This window comes from Neolamprologus brichardi, chromosome 12, assembly GCF_056152115.1.
Source record: "Neolamprologus brichardi isolate AB-2024 chromosome 12, ASM5615211v1, whole genome shotgun sequence".
NCBI lineage: Eukaryota > Metazoa > Chordata > Actinopteri > Cichliformes > Cichlidae > Neolamprologus > Neolamprologus brichardi.
This window is the reverse complement of record NC_142115.1, coordinates 12,386,854-12,407,351: the sequence shown is the minus strand read 5'-3', so window position 1 is coordinate 12,407,351 and position 20,498 is coordinate 12,386,854. Positions and strand designations below refer to the sequence as shown.

The window sequence follows — 20,498 nt, the reverse complement described above, 5'->3', positions numbered from 1 at the left end:
AAAACTGCATTTCACAAAAGCTACAAGAAAAACTGCTAAACACTATTGCTTTTTTAAATGTATTAAAGAGTGACTGAAGATACATACTTGATTTGATTAAATCACATTGCTGAAACCTTATTTTAAGTTCAGATAAAGATACATGTTGATTTAAATTTCACTGAACTAACACTGAACCTTGCTATGACCAAATCCTGTTTAAATTCAAGAAATTGGTTGTTGCTTTTTTTTGCTATTGCTTTGTGTGGCCATAGAGAAAATATTTGCAGAGAAACTCTTCATTTAAATGCGTGATGGCCTTTTACCCTTTGTTAACAACTGAACTGCTAATTACAGAGCTTAAAGAGCTTAACCCCCTGTGGGCATTGGGCCGTGGGGTTGGGTTTAATCGCGGGAGGCCAAGAGCCTTTGTGATAATGAATGCATATTAGTTGGGGGAGGAAAGATTGAGTTTATCTCACTAAGTGAGGTTAAAAGCAGTGGATTTTATTCTACCAGAATGCTATTCATATCTCTACTCTAGTAGTCCTCCACAGCGTAACATTAGTATTTGATTTTTATTTTCTGTAATTAAAAATACAGCAAGTAATGAAGAACTGTGTTGAAGCTTGTTTCTTCAATTGAAAAAAAAAGTTTCTCAGAGTTAAGTTGACATGTTATTATTCAACCTAATTTCTACGTTTTTAATGCTTAAGTATCTGCGTGAGTTTTTAAAAGTTATTTTCCCAGACGTTTTCGCCAGTAAGTAAAAAGTATGTAATACCAAACTTTTAAATTTTAAGATAATACAGTAGCCCCAAACCCTGAAACAAGCTACCAATGCGAAGTGGACGAGTTTACGAGTTGTCCCTGAAGGCGACACCATGAAACAGCTGCCTGCCTGTTTGCGCATGCTCACCAAAAGACATGAATAACCCCTGGGTAGATGGGTAGAAAGGTGAGGAGGAATACAACAAAGTTTAAACATAGTCGTGTGGACTTTAACTGTGTTGACGAGCGGTCATTTGAACTTTTACCGGTTCTAGCAAAGCGACATGGACTAGTTAACCTCGTTAAATAAGCACAGTGTGCTGCTAATATTTTGTTTACATACTGTTTACGACGAGGTTATTTCAACTTTTTGTGCTTGTCGAAACTTTTTTATGTTTTTTATCGACATGTGCTATGAACACAAAGCTTGCTTCGTGCCATGACGGTGTTTTTCATCAGTGGTATGGGATTTGTTAGCAGGAGAAAACTGCCGTGGGACCGCGCGTTTGTTTCATTTGGAAAAGCAACCACTTAAACATTGTCGGATATTTTAACACATTTATTTTTGTAATATCCATGGAGTCTATTGGGAAGTTTGAGTTCAGCAGGAAAGACCTGATTGGTCATGGCGCATTTGCAGTTGTGTTCAAAGGCAGACATAAAGAGGTAACTTTCATATCTGATGTTAATTTTGATTTATGTGGATCTCTGGAGATGAATAGGTTGTGTTGTTGTTGTTGTGCTTATGTACTCCCTTTGTTTACCTTCCAAGAAACGTGATTGGGAAGTTGCCGTGAAGTGCATAAACAAGAAAAACCTTGGCAAGTTTCAGTGTTTGCTTGCCAAAGAAATCAAAATATTAAAGGTATGTATTTTTTTAAGATGGTGCTGTGGCATGTCTCCAAGAATACCTTTGACAAATATGTTTTTCCCCCACACCTCTGCTAGGAACTGAAACATGAGAACATTGTTGGACTACTTGACTATCAGGTAAGGTTGCTCCCCCCATCCTCATCTTCACAGCACATGCACAACAAAACACACAGACATGCTGTACTGTTGACTTTGCTGCCACATGATGCAAATGTTGCTGAAACACTGGCAACCAGTTACACAGCCAAGGCCAGAGCTTGATCTGAAAGTTTTAAGGTTCCTCCATCACAAATAAATTATTATATAAAATGCATAAAAGTAACCGCGTGATTGATGTTTACTTGTGATGTATAGCGCTAAATTTTGGATTTGCTTCTCGGGCTAACTGCTAGAACCTGAAAGGCTTTTAGCTTAGCAGATGACTCTAGCAGAGAACATTAATTTACCTGAGTGTGCGCTTTCCTCTTCTCAACTTACTGACACTCTGATAGCCAGGCAGGCAGACATGGGTGAGGTGATCTATTTCTGACATATGGCAGACTGCAGCCAGTGAGACAATGGCTTATAAAACACACAACCTGAGAAACACCCACACACAAGAAAAATGACTGCAGGTTACACGGGGAGATTTCAGGGGTGAAGGCAGAAGCTTATGCAGGCATTATTGTGTGTAATTTACCTGGCATCTGTGCAATCTAAACCCTCTGGTATCTGTTATAGCCAGACACATTACACCACCACTAGCTTTATTATGGCTCTTCTCTGTGGTTGTTGTTGGTAATGGTGGTTACATATATATATATTTTAATCATTTTAATCCTGTATTTTTCCTGTAGTGCAATGAGGTTTTAAAACTGAAAACCTCATTGCACCATAATAGCCTTGAGGTATTTTATGCAATAGAGCAAGTGCGAGTGGTAAACAGTTCTAAGGTTTCAGTGCGGCATACAGAGAGCTCATCGGCTTTAACCTGGTGTAATAAAAGCAAGACGCAACTTGATTTCCCACTTGTTACTTTCCATTACAGTCAAATGAACCTGGCTCGCTGAACATCTCTCGCTCCACTTCATATTACCTCGTTAGCTTTTTCAGTGGTCTTGACAGGATCGGGTTTCCCTGCATCAAAGATGAGTTTCTAGAAGCTGCTGCTGATGGGCCAAAAGAGTCTTACAAATCAGCTGATGTAACTCGTTGTGGCTATTGCAACACTGAATAGCCTGAACTTCTAATCCAATGTTTACAATGCCAGTGTTGTATTTAAGCAGTTTAAATATTTGTGACTTTACTGACTCAAACTTCAGCTCTGTTTTTTTTAGCTATCATGTAGCCAGTGCTTAATAATACTGCATGTAACCTCATTGTGAATGATTTGCATATTATCTGCTTGTATTAACAGGAGACTGGGAGATGCGTGTATCTTGTTATGGAGGTGAGTTGTGTTTGAAATGCTAATGGTTGGTCTTGTTTTCATGGGAAAATGCAAATCTCATCCTCTACTTGGGCAGCATTGTCAGCCGAGCTGACGCTTGTCTTTCTTGTCTTTTCAGTATTGCAATGGAGGTGACCTGGCAGAGTACCTTCATTGTAAGTTTGCTGCAAAACAAATGGCTTAAAGCTCAGAATCTGTGCTGCACAGTTTTTGCAAAAGCACAAAAGAAAAACAGGACATTCACGCCTTATCTTTCCATTGCATTGGGGTGCTTGTTAACATGTCGTACTGGTCTGGCTTTTAAGGGGCTTAGCTCTGCTTTTTTGTAGTGTTTTGAGGGACTAATAGGATTCTAACAGGGCAGTGCGACCTAAGAAGTCAGGTTTAAAGTTCATTCTGTGAATTATCATGAATACTACCAAGTACTTAACCTAGATAAAAACCTGTTGACCTAAAGTTTCTCTCCAGTGTTTGCCTACAGCATGAAAAAACAGCAAAATGAGCAGCCTAAAAATAAACCCCCACCTTTTTTCTTTTCTTTTTTTACAGTACAACATTAAATAAAACTTCTCTCACTTGGAAATTCCCCTACCTCAAGTTTCAAGCCGTGTTTCAAATAATGATGACACATGGAGTTAATTTTTCCTGGGGCTAGCCTTGCCCCGCTGGTGTGGAGTGTCGGTCTAATACGGCCCCACTGCCAGCGGTCCTTAAAGGCTAGAGCTGCCAATTCTGCGTCTCTGCCAAGGAGACACATACAGCTATTTGCAGCGCAGCACTCGTGCACATTTGGCAACGTTCTTGCTGCTCCCACATGACCTCACCCATCTGTCACTCCCTTATGCTCTGTCCTCTGGTGGAAAACAAGACGGCTATGGGGTGCTGATGCACTGGGAGGGAGGGGGTGTTTGGTGCAGCAGTAGGTGGTGGTGGTGGAATTTGTGGGGGGTGCTAGTGTGTCAGACAGCCTTGACTTTAATTTCTAATTGAGGCATTATGAATAAAATCTTCCTCCGTGAGGCATAGCAGCATTGACGCTGACACTTTACACCATAAATAAGTTACGGTGAACATGTGATAGCAAACAAAGTATATATTTATATCGCAGTCCTTACAGTATGTACATGTCAGATATTCCTCCAGATATCTGCTGGTAGCTGCAGCATTTCTATGCTTGGCTTTGCTTTCCTAGTGTATTTTCATATTTTGAGCTTTTTTTAAAAAAAAAAAAAAAGTCTCACATAAGTAAGCTAATGCATTTTCTTTTTATCCAGTATAATAAATAATCAATAAATAATAATAATAATAAATAAATAATCAGGCTGACTTTCTTTTTCTCTTTCTGAATCGACAGCTAAAGGCACTCTGAGTGAAGACACCATCCATGTATTCCTGCAGCAGATATCACGGGCCATGAAGGTCCTACATAGCAAAGGCATCGTCCACAGAGACCTCAAACCCCAGAACATTTTGCTCTGCCATCCAGAGGGGCGCAGGTCCAGTTCCATCAATACCACCTTTAAGTTAGGTAATGATTTACACCAGCATTGCAGTAGATGGTCTAAATGTAAAATAAATAAAAATGTGTTCATATAGATTTAAAAGGAAAACACTGTCACCTGTTTCTCTCACCCTCCAGCTGACTTTGGGTTTGCGCGTCATCTCCAGACAAACACCATGGCAGCCACGCTGTGTGGCTCTCCCATGTATATGGTAAGCATTAAAGTAGCTCACTCTGGTATCCTGTGCCAAGCAGGTGTGATGGAACCGTGCCTCTAAGCTGTTTTGGGGGGTTTTTTTTTGGCCACAGGCTCCCGAGGTCATCATGTCCAGGAACTATAATGCCAAGGCTGATCTGTGGAGCATCGGTACCATCGTGTACCAGTCTCTGACTGGAAAAGCACCATTTTATGTGAGTAGCACTTTAAAAAAAACAAACATGTGAACCAATACTAACAAAGACTTGCTAAGGTCCCTTGCATAATCACAAGCGGTCATGAAATTGTTTTGCCTCAGTTCACACAAAGGACAAACTAACTGATGTCAAAGTGTAACATGATGCATCTTGTTCATAACATTAAAAACGGAAAAACATGATTCGCGACACTGCCTGCTGGGTGATACTTTTCCACATCTTCTGTGTTGTTAGCTGGAAAACGTTGGAGCGTCTTGTTAGAAATGAGCCTTGGGATGATGAGAGAGGCAGCTGGAAATTACTGTGAGCCATTTCTGTGAACCCAGATTAAATGCTGTTTCACAACCCCAGCTATTACTTTCCCCTCTTCACGTGTCTGCTCAGATGCCACTGTTGCACTGTTATTTGCAAGCTGCCTCAGCTGTGATTCACACATATATAGACACATGCCAATAGTTTAACCTCCTCGTTGGTTGTGTATTTTGTGCTAAAGTTGCCCCTTCTGTCCCCGTGTAGACAGAAAAACATTGTGTTTGGCCCTTTTGTCCGTTACGTCTCTTGAGGTTATTTATATTGCAGTTTATTTCCTCTGGCAATGAGAGGGAAGGTTGCCTTTTATTTCTGCCTGGCAGGTCAGTGAAAAGTCCAAAGGTTAGCGAAAGGTGAGGCGCTGCTGCTGTCTCTGAGATTGATGTTTACTTGGTTTAGCTGGCAAGCATTCATTACACTTTTGCCTTTCTGGAAACCTGATTGTGTTTATGCTTGGGCTATATGGACCATTACACAACAGTTCATTCAGTTCAAATGCTTTTAGATAGTGACAAATAACGACAACAGTCACCTGAAGGTGCTTTAATTTATAAGACAAAGACCTCACAGTATTAGAAAGAAAAACCACAACAATCAGACAATCCTTTATTAGCAACTGCGTGGTGACAGTGGGAAGAAAGAACTCCTTTATGATGTCAAGAGACCTCCAGCAGACCTAGGCTTGGGTTATGGGGTGAGGGGATGGAGAAGAGAAAAAAGCAGTGGAGAGAGATCAAAATTTACATTTGTAAAGCTTTAGGCCAGAAGATCGGTTATTCAAATGCTTGTTTGTAAAGTCCAGACTCATTCATTTGCATTGTTATAGTCTGTGGGTGGTCATCTCCAAGTCTTACTCTTGTCTCTGTGTCTTTTGTATACAGGCCAGCACACCACATGAGCTTCGTCTCTTCTATGAAAGTAACAGGAACCTGTTCCCCAAGTGAGTACGAACAGCTTTCACCCAAGCACTCCAGCCCCGAACATTTTTAGATATTACCCTGCAGGTATATATTTCTAGCAGCAATGCAAAACATCACAAAACTTAAATGTTTCCCCAAAATGGAAAAAAGACTGAGTTGAAAACATTTAAAGATGAGCCTGGAACAAAGCAACATGCATAACAAACAGAGGAAGACGGTAGAAAGGCGACATAAACTGGCATTACTAAGAAATCTACCCTGGATGCTAATAATGTTTGTCTATAAAAACACATTTCTGTCTCCGTGAATGATGTTTGATGTATATTTGGACACATGCACACACATATATAATTAGCTCTGAGTAAATAAGTCGCACAACACTTCTAAGAATAGTGCTGTTGTGGAAGAAACCCATCCAGACACCTGACGGGAACGATCATCGACAACATTTTCCATCAGCAACTCTCACACAATTCATATTTTAGAGTTTCACCCAAACAACAGTGTGGAAATATAGAGAAATCCTTCTTCTTGTGAAGGATTTAATTCTCTATAAACAATTCTGCCTCGGCTTTGTTATCAGTGCATACAGAGGCCTTTGCAGCTAGGCCTCGTAGCTATTTGCAGTCGTTTTGAACGCAGCTTCTCTGATGTTCAGAATTTGGACTTGGAAAGTGTTCAGAGGGATTTATGGATTGTTTGCCCACTGCTTTCATGGTGTACTTTGCCAGCCTGTGTGTGGCTTGGAGCCATGCTTATCTTTTTCAGTGATTAAGCCAGGAGATGAGAAAGGCTCTGCCTGTGTGTGTGTGTGTGTGTGTGTGTGTGTGTGTATGTGTGGGAATAGTTTGTTGTTTTCCTTTGGCTCTATATATAACCTGCCCTGAAGTGCCAGCTACTGGTCTGTATGGCTATTGCTTTCCATACTACCCACATACTGTAGGTCAGCACTTACATAAACACATACACTATGGCTGACTGCCTGGAGTGTCATGACCCCTCAAGGTCTTGTACTGAAGCCGTACATTAGATTAAGATTTCATATTTTAGAGTTCACAGTATGGAACGTCTGAAGCAGTCTGTTTTTTAAAGCCACAAATATCCACAAAATAACTCAGTGAACAAACTTTAACATGAAGTCAAATATTAGCATGATCTAAATAAAGGCTATAATACACTGGGCTGTAAAAAGCTACAGAATAATCGTCCCATACTTTCTCCTCTCCCTACATCTTATTTTGTAATTAAAATGATTAGAATGATTAGAATGATTGAATAGTGATAACCTTTAACAATTTGTTCTCCTGGGTTTTGTATTATTAGCTGTGTTCTTACACATGCAAGTTTTAATAGAAAGCTGTTGTATTTTGCCAGCATCCCAAAGGAGACCTCCGATAACCTAAAACACCTGCTGTTGGGGCTTCTACAGAGGAATCATAAAGATCGGATCAGCTTTGGTAAGTCTGCCCCTTTTTATTAGTAAAAAACATAATTTAATAATTGAATTCAAAGTATTTTGTTCATGTCTTTATCTCTTTCTTTTTTTTCAGAGGAATTTTTTAACCATCCCTTTTTAGAAACAAGCTCATCAACAAAGAAATGTAAGTGTCGCATTGTTGTGAGGACAGCTTAGTATCAGCGACGCCGTTATAGCTGAGGTCGTAACACAAGTGCTTTACTCTATTTTTTTTGTCACAGGCTCATCAGTCCCCGTGCACTCCTACCCCAGTTCTGGCTCCGGCAGCTCCTCTAGCAGCTCCTCCACATCTCAGCTGGCCTCGCCTCAAGTATGCACAAAGTTTTCTCATGAAGTGAAGTGACCTGAAACCAATTGGTCATACTGTGAAATCCATAATTAATATTAGTTTTCGTTACATCTGTGTTTTATCTTCACTCTGTCAGCATTCCGATGGAGAGCTGCACCAACCTCAGCCCAAGCTGCCTTACACCCCTGTGCAGGACAAGCCTGGCTTCCTGCAGAAAGAAACAACTAATCAAGATGGTAGATATATCCAATCTCTCACAGAAGATTATGTCTTGGTGCCTGCCCTGTTTCCCAGTAAGACCTCTGAGCATCAGGAGCACATCAGATTTATCAGGATGTTTTAGTGCATGATTTTTTTGACATTAGCACAAAAAGACTGACTGCTCCTGTTGTGCTGCTTTACAGGTGAGCATATATGCGAAGTAAATGTTGGGTCACCCCCAGAAAGTTCCCTTAAAGACCGTGGGTGAGTGTTCCCTTCATGGCCTGAACACTGTATGGGTTCAGTTAAGTTTTATTCTTTTATGTAATTTTTTAAATGTGTTTGTATAGGAGCTCACCACTGGCCGAAAGGGGTGCTGGACTCACTGGAAAGACACCCCCACGCTCTCCTATGCTGCGCTCTCCCCCCAGGCCTGTTAGGTAAGAGAAAGCCAGACTGTCAGAAAGCCAATTTTAGAGTTCAGCTGGTGGAAAATAAAAGAGGTCCGATATGGATAATTAAATTGAACGTGAAGCTAGATCAAACAGTATTTATATTCACGGTATATAGAACATGTTTGTTCCACTGCTGTTTATAACTGCTTTATAAAATCAGCTGCCCACTCTTCTATGTTTCCCCTTTTAACCACGCAGCAAGCCAGCTGAAACACTTGGCAGTAACTTCAGCCCGTCTGTGCCCATTCCCGTCCCAACTCAGATCCAAAACTACCAGCGTATGCAGTGTGTCGGCTCTCATGGCTCCACCAGGCATGTCCATCCATCTTATGCACCTTGTGCACCAACCCCACCTCAGAGTCTTACTCTTATGCGTTCTCTGTTTCCTTTGTCTAACAATGTCTCATCTCATTCAGGGTCATGTTATACTGTCCCAGCAGTCCCAGCAGCAGTGAAAGCCCACCACAGTATGAAGAATGTGGATCTCCCAGTCCAATTTTTACCTTCAACTCTGGAGGGAGCCAACCTAAACAGTTTTCCCCGCCAGGTAATTAGATCAGTTGGCTTCTGTATTACCTATGAAGGCATTCATCTGTATGTGTCATACACAAATACATAATTTTTAAATTGATCCCAGTCAACTTTCATATACACAGTTGACTGGACATTGGAAATGCACACAAAAGAAGATTGTTAGAAGTTAAAAAATAGTTAATTATTATCAGAGACCGATATTTATGTGGCCTTTTTTAATGTCTGAAAGGAGCTTTTGTTAAGCAGACCTATTCCACTGTAACCTTCCAACAGCAATACACACACTCTCAATTTCACCATCTCACACAAACATTTTTTTTGTGGATTTTTAAATTTGTTTTGAGGTAAACTGTCAGTATTTTATTTTCTCTGTAGCTCCTTCTGCTCTCACTCATCTGTGTTTTTTATTCTAAATTCCTACAGTCAACAAATGCATTTACAAATATCATGTGCTCTTTAAAACAGTGGTTTTATATGTATAATGTTCTGTTCTCCAGTGGGAACAAGCCCAAAGACGTCAGAGCAGACTCTCCCACTCAGCACAAGAACTGGGCTCCTCGCTGCTTCTCCTGACATGCAGGACAGGCCCAAGGTCAGCTTCAACATGCCATACAGACACAGTGTTGACTTAATATTAATAAACATTTTACAGTTAATATTAAGTCATCCACTCTACTCTGCCATTCTGTCTGTGACATTAGAAATTGTTTTGCAATGCACACACTACAAAAACCGGGGTGATTTCCTTCCACATCTCTTTAAAACAGCAAATTTTTACACTTCCTATGGTGTCAGCGGATAATAGAAGATATAAATGGGCACAGAGGGAAAGATGTTTCAACAGTTCAATTTCCTTTTCAGCAGCAGGTTCAGCCAAGAATGCCAAACAGAACCAGGACAGTCCCAAACCTGCAATCCCTTGACCCCACTTCCCAGGCCAACCTCAGCCGTAAAGCAGCAATTAAAAAGGGCCCTTTTAAAAGGTATGAGCAGTGTAATACTTCCACACTGTTGTTATAAATGGTTGAAATAAATAAATAAATAAATGGTTAAATCATTATAAATTTTGACAATATTTTAGCATTCTGAAAAATTACAAGCTAATATCACAAGTCTAATTAAGATTATGGGAGTCTGCTACTAAGAGATAACACACAGTCAAACATATGCTGGTTGATTAATTATTAAATGCTCACAAGGGTGTCTGTGGATATATTACATGTGCAGATCAGTGAGCACGGGAAGGTTATCTGACATGCTACTGAAGGCGGCCCTCGGAGCTCCACTCTTTGAAGAAGGGAAAGACGAGAGCCTCAGCAGGGAGAAAAGCATGGAGATAACAGGTATCAGTGCAACGTGCTAAAAGTAAAACCAGTCAAATGACTTCTAAAGGGACAGCGTCTGTTTTCTGTACGAACGTGTCCATTCATAAAACCACTGACTTAAAGTGATGCAGAAGAAGGTTTTACAAAATCACCGCACATGTAGGGGAAGGTGACACATGTTTGGTACATGCAGTAGGCACAAAGAGCCCTTTGTGAAGTATCTAATTTAGTCACCATGACCACTGCATTACATTACTTCAGTTCATCTAGGCTACCTTACCAATGGGGTAGCAGTCATCTGACTCGTCTTACTTGTTCCTACAGCACCCCCTGCTGGCTGTCATGGAGTTTTCCAGTGCTCAGACAGCCCAGTTCCTGTGATTTTCTCTATGGGCTCTCCATCCAGTGGAAACTCACCTCCTGATACCATGTTAATGAGGACGTTCTCAGGTAGGTGTCCTGACTTCCCTCACTACAAACTTTCTACTGAGGGCTTTTATTTTGAACCATCATTTTAGTTTTGCTTATAGGAAGGTTTAAATAAGTCTCTTAATTTCAGCATGCTTACGATATAACCGCTTAATCTGATTATAATGTGCTGCTTTTTGAGTTTGGACATCACTGAGACTCTTAACTTTAAAGGAAAATTGTTGTGATTAACCAAGGAAAACCAAAATTTCAGGTCATTTTCCATTTGTTAAGTGTTTATATTTTCCATCTTTTTTTTAAAAGCTAAAACGTGTTATCAGTTAAATCCATTTACATATTCATGAATTATGTATCAGCTGTATGTGGTTAAGCTAACTTTGCCTTTTGTTTTTAAATATAGACGCTCCCAGCTACTTAAACTCAGGTTGGCATCTTCAACGAAGAAACCGTAGGCACAGTGACACTGAAACAATGAATGTTATTCCACGCAGCGGCCTGATTTTTCATCCTCCAGAGCTCCCTGAAGACACATTAATGGAGGTACAGTCAAATGCCGATAGTGGTGAATACTCCAGGATTGTCATTAATGTACATTTGCGGGTTCCACATGAAAGGTTTCCACATTGAGAATATTTTATGTGTTCTTTTCACAGGAGGCTCACACAGATGCTCTGACTGACTTGCAGTTCACTTTGGCTTTCGTCCAGTGTGTCATGGAACTGGCTTCCTCTAAGGACCCAGGGCTCGAGCCCATCAGCAGTCCCGACGTTTCCTTCCTGGATCAGAGCTTGGTGGCTGATCAGATCAGCCTTCTAAGTAGAGAATGGAGGTAAGAGGCATTACAGTTTCTCCACACGTGGAGTAGCTCTCTTTGTTTAATAAAAAAAGAAAATCTTAAAACTTCTATGTAATGTTCCAGCTATGCAGAGCAATTGGTGCTGTACATGAAGGCTGAAGAGTTTCTGTCATCAGCTCTGCGCAGCGCTAAAGAAAATGTCAAGAAAGGCGAGCTGTTTCCATCTGCTACAGTCAAACAAGGTGAGACCAACATTCCCTTCTGTAGATTTGTAAGGTAAAGGTAAACGTTCATAGTGTGAATTTCTTCAGAAATTGTGCTACCAATAGAATAGCTTGAATTGTTCGAGTATTTGTACTAAGGTAATTTAAAAGGAACTTGAACTATAATCCAGAACCTCCCATAATTTAAAATGGTAAATGGCCTGTATTTGTATACGCTTTACTAGTCTCTAAGGACCCCAAAGCGCTTTACACATTCAGTCATCCACCCATTCACGCACACATTCACACACTGGTGATGGCAAGCTACATGTAGCCACAGCTGCCCTGGGGCGCACTGACAGAGGCGCGGCTGCCGAACACTGGTGCCACCGGGCCCTCTGACCACCACCAGTAGGCAACGGGTGAAGTGTCTTGCCCAAGGACACAACGACCGAGACTGTCCAAGCCGGGGGTTGAACTGGCAACCTTCCAATTACAAGGCGAACTCCCAAGTCTTGAGCCACGATCGCCCAATTTAATTTAATAATTCAAATCACATGACCATGTAGGTCAAAGTGTTTCAACATTATTTTACATATTTGGTTCAATGCTCCAGACTGTGACTGTCTTTGTTACACAGTTAAAACCAGTTCTCTGCTTGCAGACTGTGCAAACTTAGGTGATTACCATAAAGAGTATGTAAGATGGACTTATCTTTAAGTCTGAAAAGTAAAGCCTTACACTGGCATGCTCTTTAAGGCCACCAGGGGGCAATCCCTATGATTTCAAAAGGGCTTCCGCTCCTATAGACATCGGCAAGCAAATTGCCTTCTTCCCTGACATCTGTAAACACTTTAATCGTGAGTTTATACCCAGAGTCACTTCTCATGGGTCGTCCCGAGTAAAACGTTAAGTCCATTTTGTGAATTTTTATCGTTCTAAGTTTCAGGAATGATTGTTATGCAGGGTATGTAGAGAAGATGCTGGCCTATGACTCAGATCCATCCCTCATTTGTCACATCCAGTAACAAAAACCAACATGTGACATTAAAAACACCCATTCTGACCCTTTAAAATTCGATTTCACAAAATAGTGGGCGACGTCATGGAGGCTACATCCATCTTTTATATCGTCTATGGTGTTTACTCAGGATGCCCTATATTTGTGGCTACCACTAAAAAAGTAAACCTGACTGAATATTCCTGCCTCACTATCATTTTCTCTGCTCTCATGGGTCTCTGTATTTACTGCTGCCACACATACATACAAGCTAAAATGATAATGGAAACAGTGACTAAAACTGAGATGCAAGAATGCACGTTGGCCGCAAAGTGCACCAAAATCTGTCAGTCAGGAAGACATTATAAGAAACTGAAGTCATTCTTGAAACTCCTGTTGTAGGAGCACAACCACTTAGGCAGAAATATTGTGTGTATCTGTGTGTATTTATTAACAGTTAATGAAAGTAAAAATGTTCCTGTATTAATTAGGTTTTTTTTGTTTGTTTTTTTGCAGTAATCAGGAAGCTGAATGAATTGTACAAGAACTGTGTGACCTACTGTCGCTCCCTCAGCGATCAGCTGCAGACCTTCTTGCTTAACAAGCAGAAACTTATGGACAACTTCAATGCACTCACAGCAGAGAAGCTCATCTACAACCACACTGTGCACATGGTCAGCTCATTTCACAGGAGGATATTGATATTCACTCCAAGATGGACTCTGTGCTGTATATGCTATCAATTGTAATCTTAGCTCTTTAAATATATGCATGTGTCTTTTTTCCCCCTCCATTCAGGTAAAGTCTGCTGCTTTAGATGAAATGTTCCACCATGGCACCACATCAGTGCAGCGCTACCATAAAGCCCTTGTGCTCATGGAGGGTCTGTCCCGAACCCTCACAGAGCAAGAGGACATTGACGGCATAGAAAAATGTACGTAGAAGCTCTGTGACACACAACCCATTAACGAGAAATTTTAAATGCTAACATTAGTCATTGTATTCATGCATTTGTCATGTGGTCACTGAGTTGTTCCCTTATCTCTTTAGGTAAGCAATGCATTGAGCGGCGGCTCTCAACTCTGCACATAAAGCAGTATTCATGAGCTCCACGACTGCATCAATAGCAACTGCATTATCTTGCCTCATCCATCTGCCATCACTGTCTGCACTTTGATCTCTCCTAAGGGAAACGACCACTGGAGCAACTGCTCCTCTCATTTCTTCACCCAATCTGTAATTGAAAGATAAATGCACAGTAAAGGTTCAAAAAGGCTGGAAGTTCTTGAAAAACAGGTTGGGTTATGAATGTTTAAAAGCTATGATCAGGTAAATCGTTTTCAGTATTTGTTTTGTTACAAACCGTACGTGTTAGTGTGTTTTGGTGTTTTGCACATAGAATGATGAGCTAAATTAAGAAATGATTGCAAGTGTTTTATACTTGAAGCAAAGATTACTTTGTGGTTTTCTGTGTTCGAAACATTTGAGTTATGTGTCTGGTGTATAATCACCAGCCTGCGGGACTCTGAAGAGTTTGAATGAGATGACCAAATATTGCCAATGTGTAGCAATACTTGTAAACCTGTGCCTGTTTTTTTCTGTCTTTGCATTATAACAGAAGAGTGAATATGAATGTATTGAAAGTATGTTCTAACCTGATACACAATAACTGCCTTACGACTGCCAGTCTTATGGCCATATAGTGTGGAGTGCAATAAGTATTCTTTGACATTTGAATGAGATTTTAGTTTTACACATGATCCAAAAATCCCTCCCTTGGGTGGGTGATGTACTCAGCTATGAGGTACTTCAAGTGACTTTTTTTCTGTGTGTATCTATGCATATTTGTTTTTTTTTTCTTGTGTGTGTTATACATTTGGAGATTTGCTGATTTTGAATTTAGAGATGTATGTTTGCATTCAATCCATGTGCAAACCGTGCATGGCACTAGGTGATTTTAACTAATTGTTTGAAGTCTGTTTACCAAATGCCTTTTGTATTGTTTTAAGACTGCCTGTCAAATGTTGCCAAGATAAGTTGTTATATGGTGTTTGATCAAAATAAATATTTATTATAAAGTTGCTGACAGTTTGCAGTAGAAATCAATTTCAGTGTTCTTACTCAAATGTTGACTTTTATCAAAGCTTCTGTTTAATTCAAATCCATAAGTAATTATAGTTTCTTTATAATCAGGATTTAGCTTAAAGTATACAATTTTACTACATAATATTCTTGTTAACTAATAAGCTGTGAATGTATGAATCGACCAGGCTTTATTTATTTATTTACCCGCCAAGATTTATTCAGTGTTATAATGAGCAAACATGCACAGAGGACACACTAGAGTAAAGAGAAAAAAACCCCAAAGTATTCAACAAACGTAATTACATTTTATAATGCCAGGATATCATTTACGTTGCATATTATATGCATTCAACAAACCTAGGTCTTATTGTCTTGACTTGTAAAATATTACATCAAACAACATTGCTTCTATGTATGGAAAAGGAGATGAGACATGCTTTTATTTTCCAGTCCACAGTAGTCACATTTATACTACGAATACAGTTTGAATGTTCTCAGTTCTTGTTTCACTGGGTAGATCCTATGCAGTGGTTTCCATAAACTTGTTTTTGATTCAGTATTTATCACAAGTTTTCAGTGCTTTCTCTCACTGTGTATCACTAAATAAATCTTTGGAGACAGATAGTAACAAAATTAAATTGCCAATATTCTTATTAGAGCATTGTTCTTCTTCTTATATTATTATTTAAATATTCAGGGCTACCGATATAAAGCGGTCATAAAAATCTTCAGAATTAAAGCTTAGATGAGGAACATCAGGTTTGTAACATTATAGGGAATTTTTTCCTGGTATAGCATCAAAACTGCAGTATATTATTTTGGTTTAATATATATTTTGAATTTATAAAGAAATTACCTGTATGATAAAAAGAAAAAGATGAAAGATTAAACAGCTCAAAGTCAGAATTCCATTATCATCTTTAATATTCAGTACCTTTGTAGGAGTTATATTTAAACACCAAGCTGTCAGTGCTTGCTTGTAAAAATCAAGTAACCCTATAATGATTTTATCAACCGCATTTTCATCTAGAATCACAATCGCTCATGCAACCCACCATTTTAGATTACGTCATATTTTTGCTTCCTCGGATTCAGAACGGGATCCGGGTTACACAGCAGGCTGCCGCGGTCGCCATGTTGCTGAATGAAATTAACTTAGCTTCAAAACAGTGAATAGCAGCTATCAATATCAAGATTTTATTTGTCGCAGAATAGCCCGTGTTGCAGTATGTGACCTATTGTAAATATGACTTAGGATTTATGAAACTACTACAGAAGCCCCATTCCCTGTAAGTACGCCGTTGAAGTAATAACTGTGTTTATTCATTGGTAGCTGGCCTGTTAGCAAAAACAAGCTAGTCAATAGCATCGGCTAGCACGCATCATGTAGCACGGGTTATTGTAATTACTCAAAAGCCATACACAGTGTTATTGTAAATGTTACAGGTTAATTTTTACATTCCATATTACTCTATTTATATATATTTGGATCAACCATTCACCTAGACCTGATTGTTCCGATACCTGCATTTATTATTTTTCATCGCAGCTAACCTAAGCTAACGTTACGCCCCGGAGAAATTGTAGGCGGGTGAAGCTAACATGTTAACAAGCGCTGTAAATATAAGACTGTATCAAGAAACGACTGCTCTACGGCTGTCGACTGGAAATGTTGGTTGTAAATGTAATGTTATTCTTACGGTGTTGAAACGACTGGGTTTCACTAACTCGTAAATTTCTCAACGCTGTTCTCAAGGCGTCGTTGTCAAACGACGTTGGCAACACCTCGGTACCGTTAAGGTACATCATCTTTGTTTTAAATGGTCGTTAGCTTTGGCGGAATCAGTATCAAACCAAATAAGCCATATCGTTTTTACCACAGGACAATGTGTATATGGTAGCTGGCGTTCACCTGTAGGTGCAAACAGATGTAAAAAATAAACAAAACCTGTACGTCGGTAAAGATGCTCTGATAAGACCTCCACCTGGATAATTAAGGGGTGTATGTAGGTAACAGTCCATGTCTTTCTTGCACACGATATCAAACTGTAATGACATTCGAGATAAGATTTACTGATGGCAGTGACTGATTTTTGTCGGTGTCATTACTTGAGTGTGTGCTTGTTAAATGTTCAAAAATAATGTATGGAGAAGCTAAAAGACTGATTATTTATAACTAGACACAGTGAAACAAAAGAAAAAAGGCAACCCTAGAAGACATTACTTGGTTATTGCTACCAGAGTCTCCAGTTTATCACAGGCAGTGGGTATTACAGACACAATCCTTGGTCCTGATTTATGTCATTTCACGTGAAGTTGTTGACATGTTATGGTTAATTTTTAGATATTTTGCTCCCAGATGACGAGCAAACTTTCTGCATCACATATAGTCATTAAAAAAGTAAAAATAAATAAAAATCATTTTTACTCTCCTTTGTCCTTTTCACAGATTATTGTGTTTAAAGATTGTAACCGTATCACGCAATGCACCATGGAAGTGGATCACAGAATATGCAACGACCGCTTCAGAGACCCAAGTCTGTCAGCGGGTCAGAAACAGAGGAGCAGCAGTCGCAGCCGACCATGGCAACTACACAGCAGCAAGCTACAGTTAACCATCCTCAATCACCTGTGACCCCTTTTTCCTCCGCTGCCAGTCCTTCAGCTCCTCAGTCACCCAATTATCAGATAATCATGAGTCGTAGTCCAGCCGCTGGCCCGAACATGAACATAACATTACAAAATGTGGGACAGATGGTTACTGCTAACCAACAAATAACCCTAACCACACTTCCCATCCAGAACCCCGCATCCCCAGGATTCCAGCATACGACACCTCAGTGGAGGTTTGAGCATACTCCACCCTCCTACATCCAGGTCACCTCACCTGTGCCCCAGCCCATTCAACCTCAAAGTCCTACCCAGCATAGTCCAGCCTCTCTGCAAGGTGTGACGAGGCCAGCAGCTCCTGCAGCAGCATTGGGTGTGCACGGACAGAGTCCGACACGTTTTGTTGACGCTGGCATGTTAGTGAGGCAAATCAGTTTAGGGAGTCCATCAGGCAGTGGTCACTTTGTTTACCAAGAGGGAACAGGACTGGCCCAGATTGCCCCAGCCACACCTGGCCAGGTACAGCTGGCCTCTCCAGGAGCGCCAGGGTCTGTGAGGGAACGACGGCTTTCTCAGCCTCATTCACAGACTGGCGGCACCATCCACCACCATGCACCTCAAAGTCCAGTGGCCACCACTCTCTCAACTCTGGGCAGCCCTGGTCACATCACCACCTCAAACCTACCTCCCCAGATCAGCAGTATCATTCAAGGACAGCTTAGAAGTCCTTTGATATTTGAGAAGACTCAACAAGGTGTGGTTTCTGGAGTAGGAACCACAGCCACATCATTCAGTATACCTTCCTCTATACCACCCTCTAGCCCATCCCTCACCAGTCCATCTCAAGGGATCCCCAGCAATTCTCTTGCACCCACCAGCATGACTGTGGGCACTGTAAAGAAGCAAGCTGCCAAGAAATTAGAGGAAATTGCTCCTTCCACACCAGAGATTGCTCAGCTGAGAAAACAGTGCTTGGAGCACCACACCAAGAAGATGGAGAATCTGAAAGAAGTGTTCAAAGAATATCTGATTGAACTTTTCTTCCTGCAGCACCTCCAAGGGAACATGATGGACTATCTAGCTTTTAAGAAGAAGCCTTGTGTTCCCTTGTATACTTACTTGAGACAGAGTGACTTGGACCTTGAAGACGAAGAGGAGGAAGAAGAACAGTCTGAGGTTATTAATGATGAGGTATTACATCAGCTGGCTCTTGGTCTGCGATCAAATATGTATTTTCTTTCCTGTCATTCCGTTGAATTTTGTTCCTCTTTAAATTGGGTTTCTTTTTTCAGGTAAAGGTTGTTACTGGAAAGGATGGCCAGGCAGTGACACCAGTTGCCATAGCAACACAGCTTCCTCCCAATGTTTCTGCAGCTTTCTCTACCCAACAGCAGTTTCAGGTGATAGAGGAGGCACTTATTTTAAAGAAATGATCTATAATGCCCTTAAAGTCTGTTGAAAGTGTCTCACTAATTTCACGAGAGGCTGTTTTTGCAGGGACACCAAGGAGCTACTTCTGGCACCATTACAAACCCTGGAGACATTGATGCATTTAAAAGGCAACAGGCTATGGTGCAGGCAGGTAGGGCAAAGATCGTAAACTCCTGTTTTATGTTGCTTTGTTTTCTCCCCGTTTGCTTTGTTTTCTGTTTGTTTTCTTTTCTCCCTCTAATTGCTTCTGCTTTTAGATATTTGGCATCCTCTACTAGCGCTCTGTGTTGAAGTCTTAAACCGAGGAAGGAGAGGTGACCTGTACGGTCTTCAGAAGGTCATTGCTGTGTGCCGAGTGCTTTTTTTTGCGTTATGAGGGTATTGTGTGTTTTAAATCCCAGATCAGGCTAAGAGGCCCCGGATTGACGTTGGTCGCCATGGGCTGATTTTCCAGCATCCTGGTGTAGCTCCTTTAGGATCACCTGGCGTTCCACTCCAGCAGCTTATGCCAACTGCGCAAGGTAGGAGTGCTTCTACCAGGCCGTTCTGTGTTCTGTTCGATGCTGCTGGACCTATGCCCTTTGCTCATACTAAGGAGATGTTAAAAAGGAAATCACAACATTCATCTTCTACAAACAAACTCCAAGCAGCATCAACAAACAGATCTTCCATCTGCTGGATTTCTCAGCAGTCCTCAGGAAGTTCAGGCTTAAGCTCTCTCTGTCAGGATAAATGGGGAAGAAGACAATCCAAGTCTGAAGAATGAGTAGCCACTCAATGGGAAGATGCCATGTCTTATGATTTTCTTTTTTTGTTTTAACTATTGATCACCTGTCGTCATCCATCTCTTCTTTTCTGAAGTTTGTTCCTGTTTGTCGTCTTTATTTGGAAAGACCTTCCCGTGCTGATGGATTTTCATCTTATCTGGCGGTGGATCACAGAAAGTGGGAAGCCTGTGGGAATGAATTCACTTTCCAATGGGTTTTGCTTGATCTCCCATTTTATGAATCCACATGTCATGCTTCCCTTTGGTTTCCCATCGTCATTCCCTCACACGCCCCTCTTCAATTGTCCGTCTTTGCGTGAGCCATCAACAGGAACTCAGAATCATCAGTCTTCAAGACTTTTTATTTATCTCATGTCCACTTTTAGTTTATTTCCTTCCATGTTTTTTCATGACATTTTGTTCTGACTTGGCTTCTTTCCCTCAGTCTAAGTAGGAGGGGAATCATTTGGAGGAGTTGTGTTCACGGCACAGGTGTTTGCGATTGTGGTGGTGTGGGTGTGTCAGGGCCAGGTGTTGATGGCGTCTAGGCAAGGTGGTGTGACGTGCAGGGAGGTAAGGCAGGTGATGCTTTAGTGTGCACAGCTCCGCTCAGGCCTGCTATCTGCAAGACCCCATGTCTGTCCTTTTGCTCACCTCTGTGCTTTGTCGCTATGTGAGGCATCCAGATGCCTTGGTTACGG

At 40.9% G+C, this 20,498-nt stretch overlaps 2 protein-coding genes across 9 annotated transcripts in view; both read left to right on the top strand.

The window, feature by feature from the left end:
- The first annotated feature begins 907 nt into the window (after window positions 1-907).
- On the top strand, window positions 908-14,986 carry ulk1a (unc-51 like autophagy activating kinase 1a). Of its 4 annotated transcripts, XM_035913096.2 has the most exons (28): window positions 908-1,416; window positions 1,523-1,615; window positions 1,699-1,740; window positions 3,020-3,052; window positions 3,171-3,207; window positions 4,407-4,580; window positions 4,692-4,765; window positions 4,863-4,964; window positions 6,158-6,216; window positions 7,571-7,653; window positions 7,747-7,797; window positions 7,895-7,983; window positions 8,099-8,255; window positions 8,367-8,427; window positions 8,514-8,603; window positions 8,817-8,930; window positions 9,035-9,165; window positions 9,650-9,744; window positions 10,014-10,135; window positions 10,380-10,495; window positions 10,802-10,927; window positions 11,307-11,330; window positions 11,421-11,446; window positions 11,560-11,735; window positions 11,826-11,944; window positions 13,422-13,579; window positions 13,704-13,839; window positions 13,956-14,986. In XM_035913096.2, the coding sequence occupies exons 1-28, from the start codon at window positions 1,327-1,329 to the stop codon at window positions 14,009-14,011; spliced, it is 2,634 nt and encodes an 877-aa protein (XP_035768989.2). In that variant the 5' UTR covers window positions 908-1,326; the 3' UTR covers window positions 14,012-14,986. The 4 variants fall into 4 exon arrangements, with proteins under 4 accessions (XP_035768989.2, XP_006803216.2, XP_006803215.2 ...); XM_006803153.3 differs by having other exon boundaries at window positions 8,099-8,198; window positions 11,307-11,446; XM_006803152.3 differs by having other exon boundaries at window positions 10,017-10,135; window positions 11,307-11,446.
- Window positions 14,987-16,090: 1,104 nt separating this feature from the next.
- ep400 (E1A binding protein p400) overlaps window positions 16,091-20,498 on the top strand; it is a 30,877-nt gene continuing 26,469 nt past the window's right edge. For 4 of the 5 annotated variants that reach the window (XM_006803159.2, XM_035913106.2, XM_006803156.2 and 1 more), the window contains exons 1-5: window positions 16,091-16,279; window positions 17,440-18,791; window positions 18,893-19,000; window positions 19,098-19,182; window positions 19,433-19,552. In XM_006803159.2, coding sequence (XP_006803222.1) covers window positions 17,475-18,791; window positions 18,893-19,000; window positions 19,098-19,182; window positions 19,433-19,552 — 1,630 coding nt within the window. In that variant the 5' untranslated portion in view covers window positions 16,091-16,279; window positions 17,440-17,474. The remainder of the gene's footprint in view (window positions 16,280-17,439; window positions 18,792-18,892; window positions 19,001-19,097; window positions 19,183-19,432; window positions 19,553-20,498) is intronic. The other variant, XM_006803157.2, reaches the window with a different exon arrangement.

What these genes read in the sequence shown, in the direction of transcription:
- ulk1a (XM_006803151.3), top strand. Translation starts at nt 1,327, where the DNA reads ATGGAGTCTATTGGGAAGTTTGAGTTCAGCAGGAAAGACCTGATTGGT. An exon ending in TCAAAGGCAGACATAAAGAG is followed by an intron (nt 1,417 to 1,522) that starts GTAACTTTCATA and finishes TTACCTTCCAAG; the next exon opens with AAACGTGATTGGGAAGTTGC. An exon ending in TAAAGATCGGATCAGCTTTG is followed by an intron (nt 7,654 to 7,746) that starts GTAAGTCTGCCC and finishes CTTTTTTTTCAG; the next exon opens with AGGAATTTTTTAACCATCCC.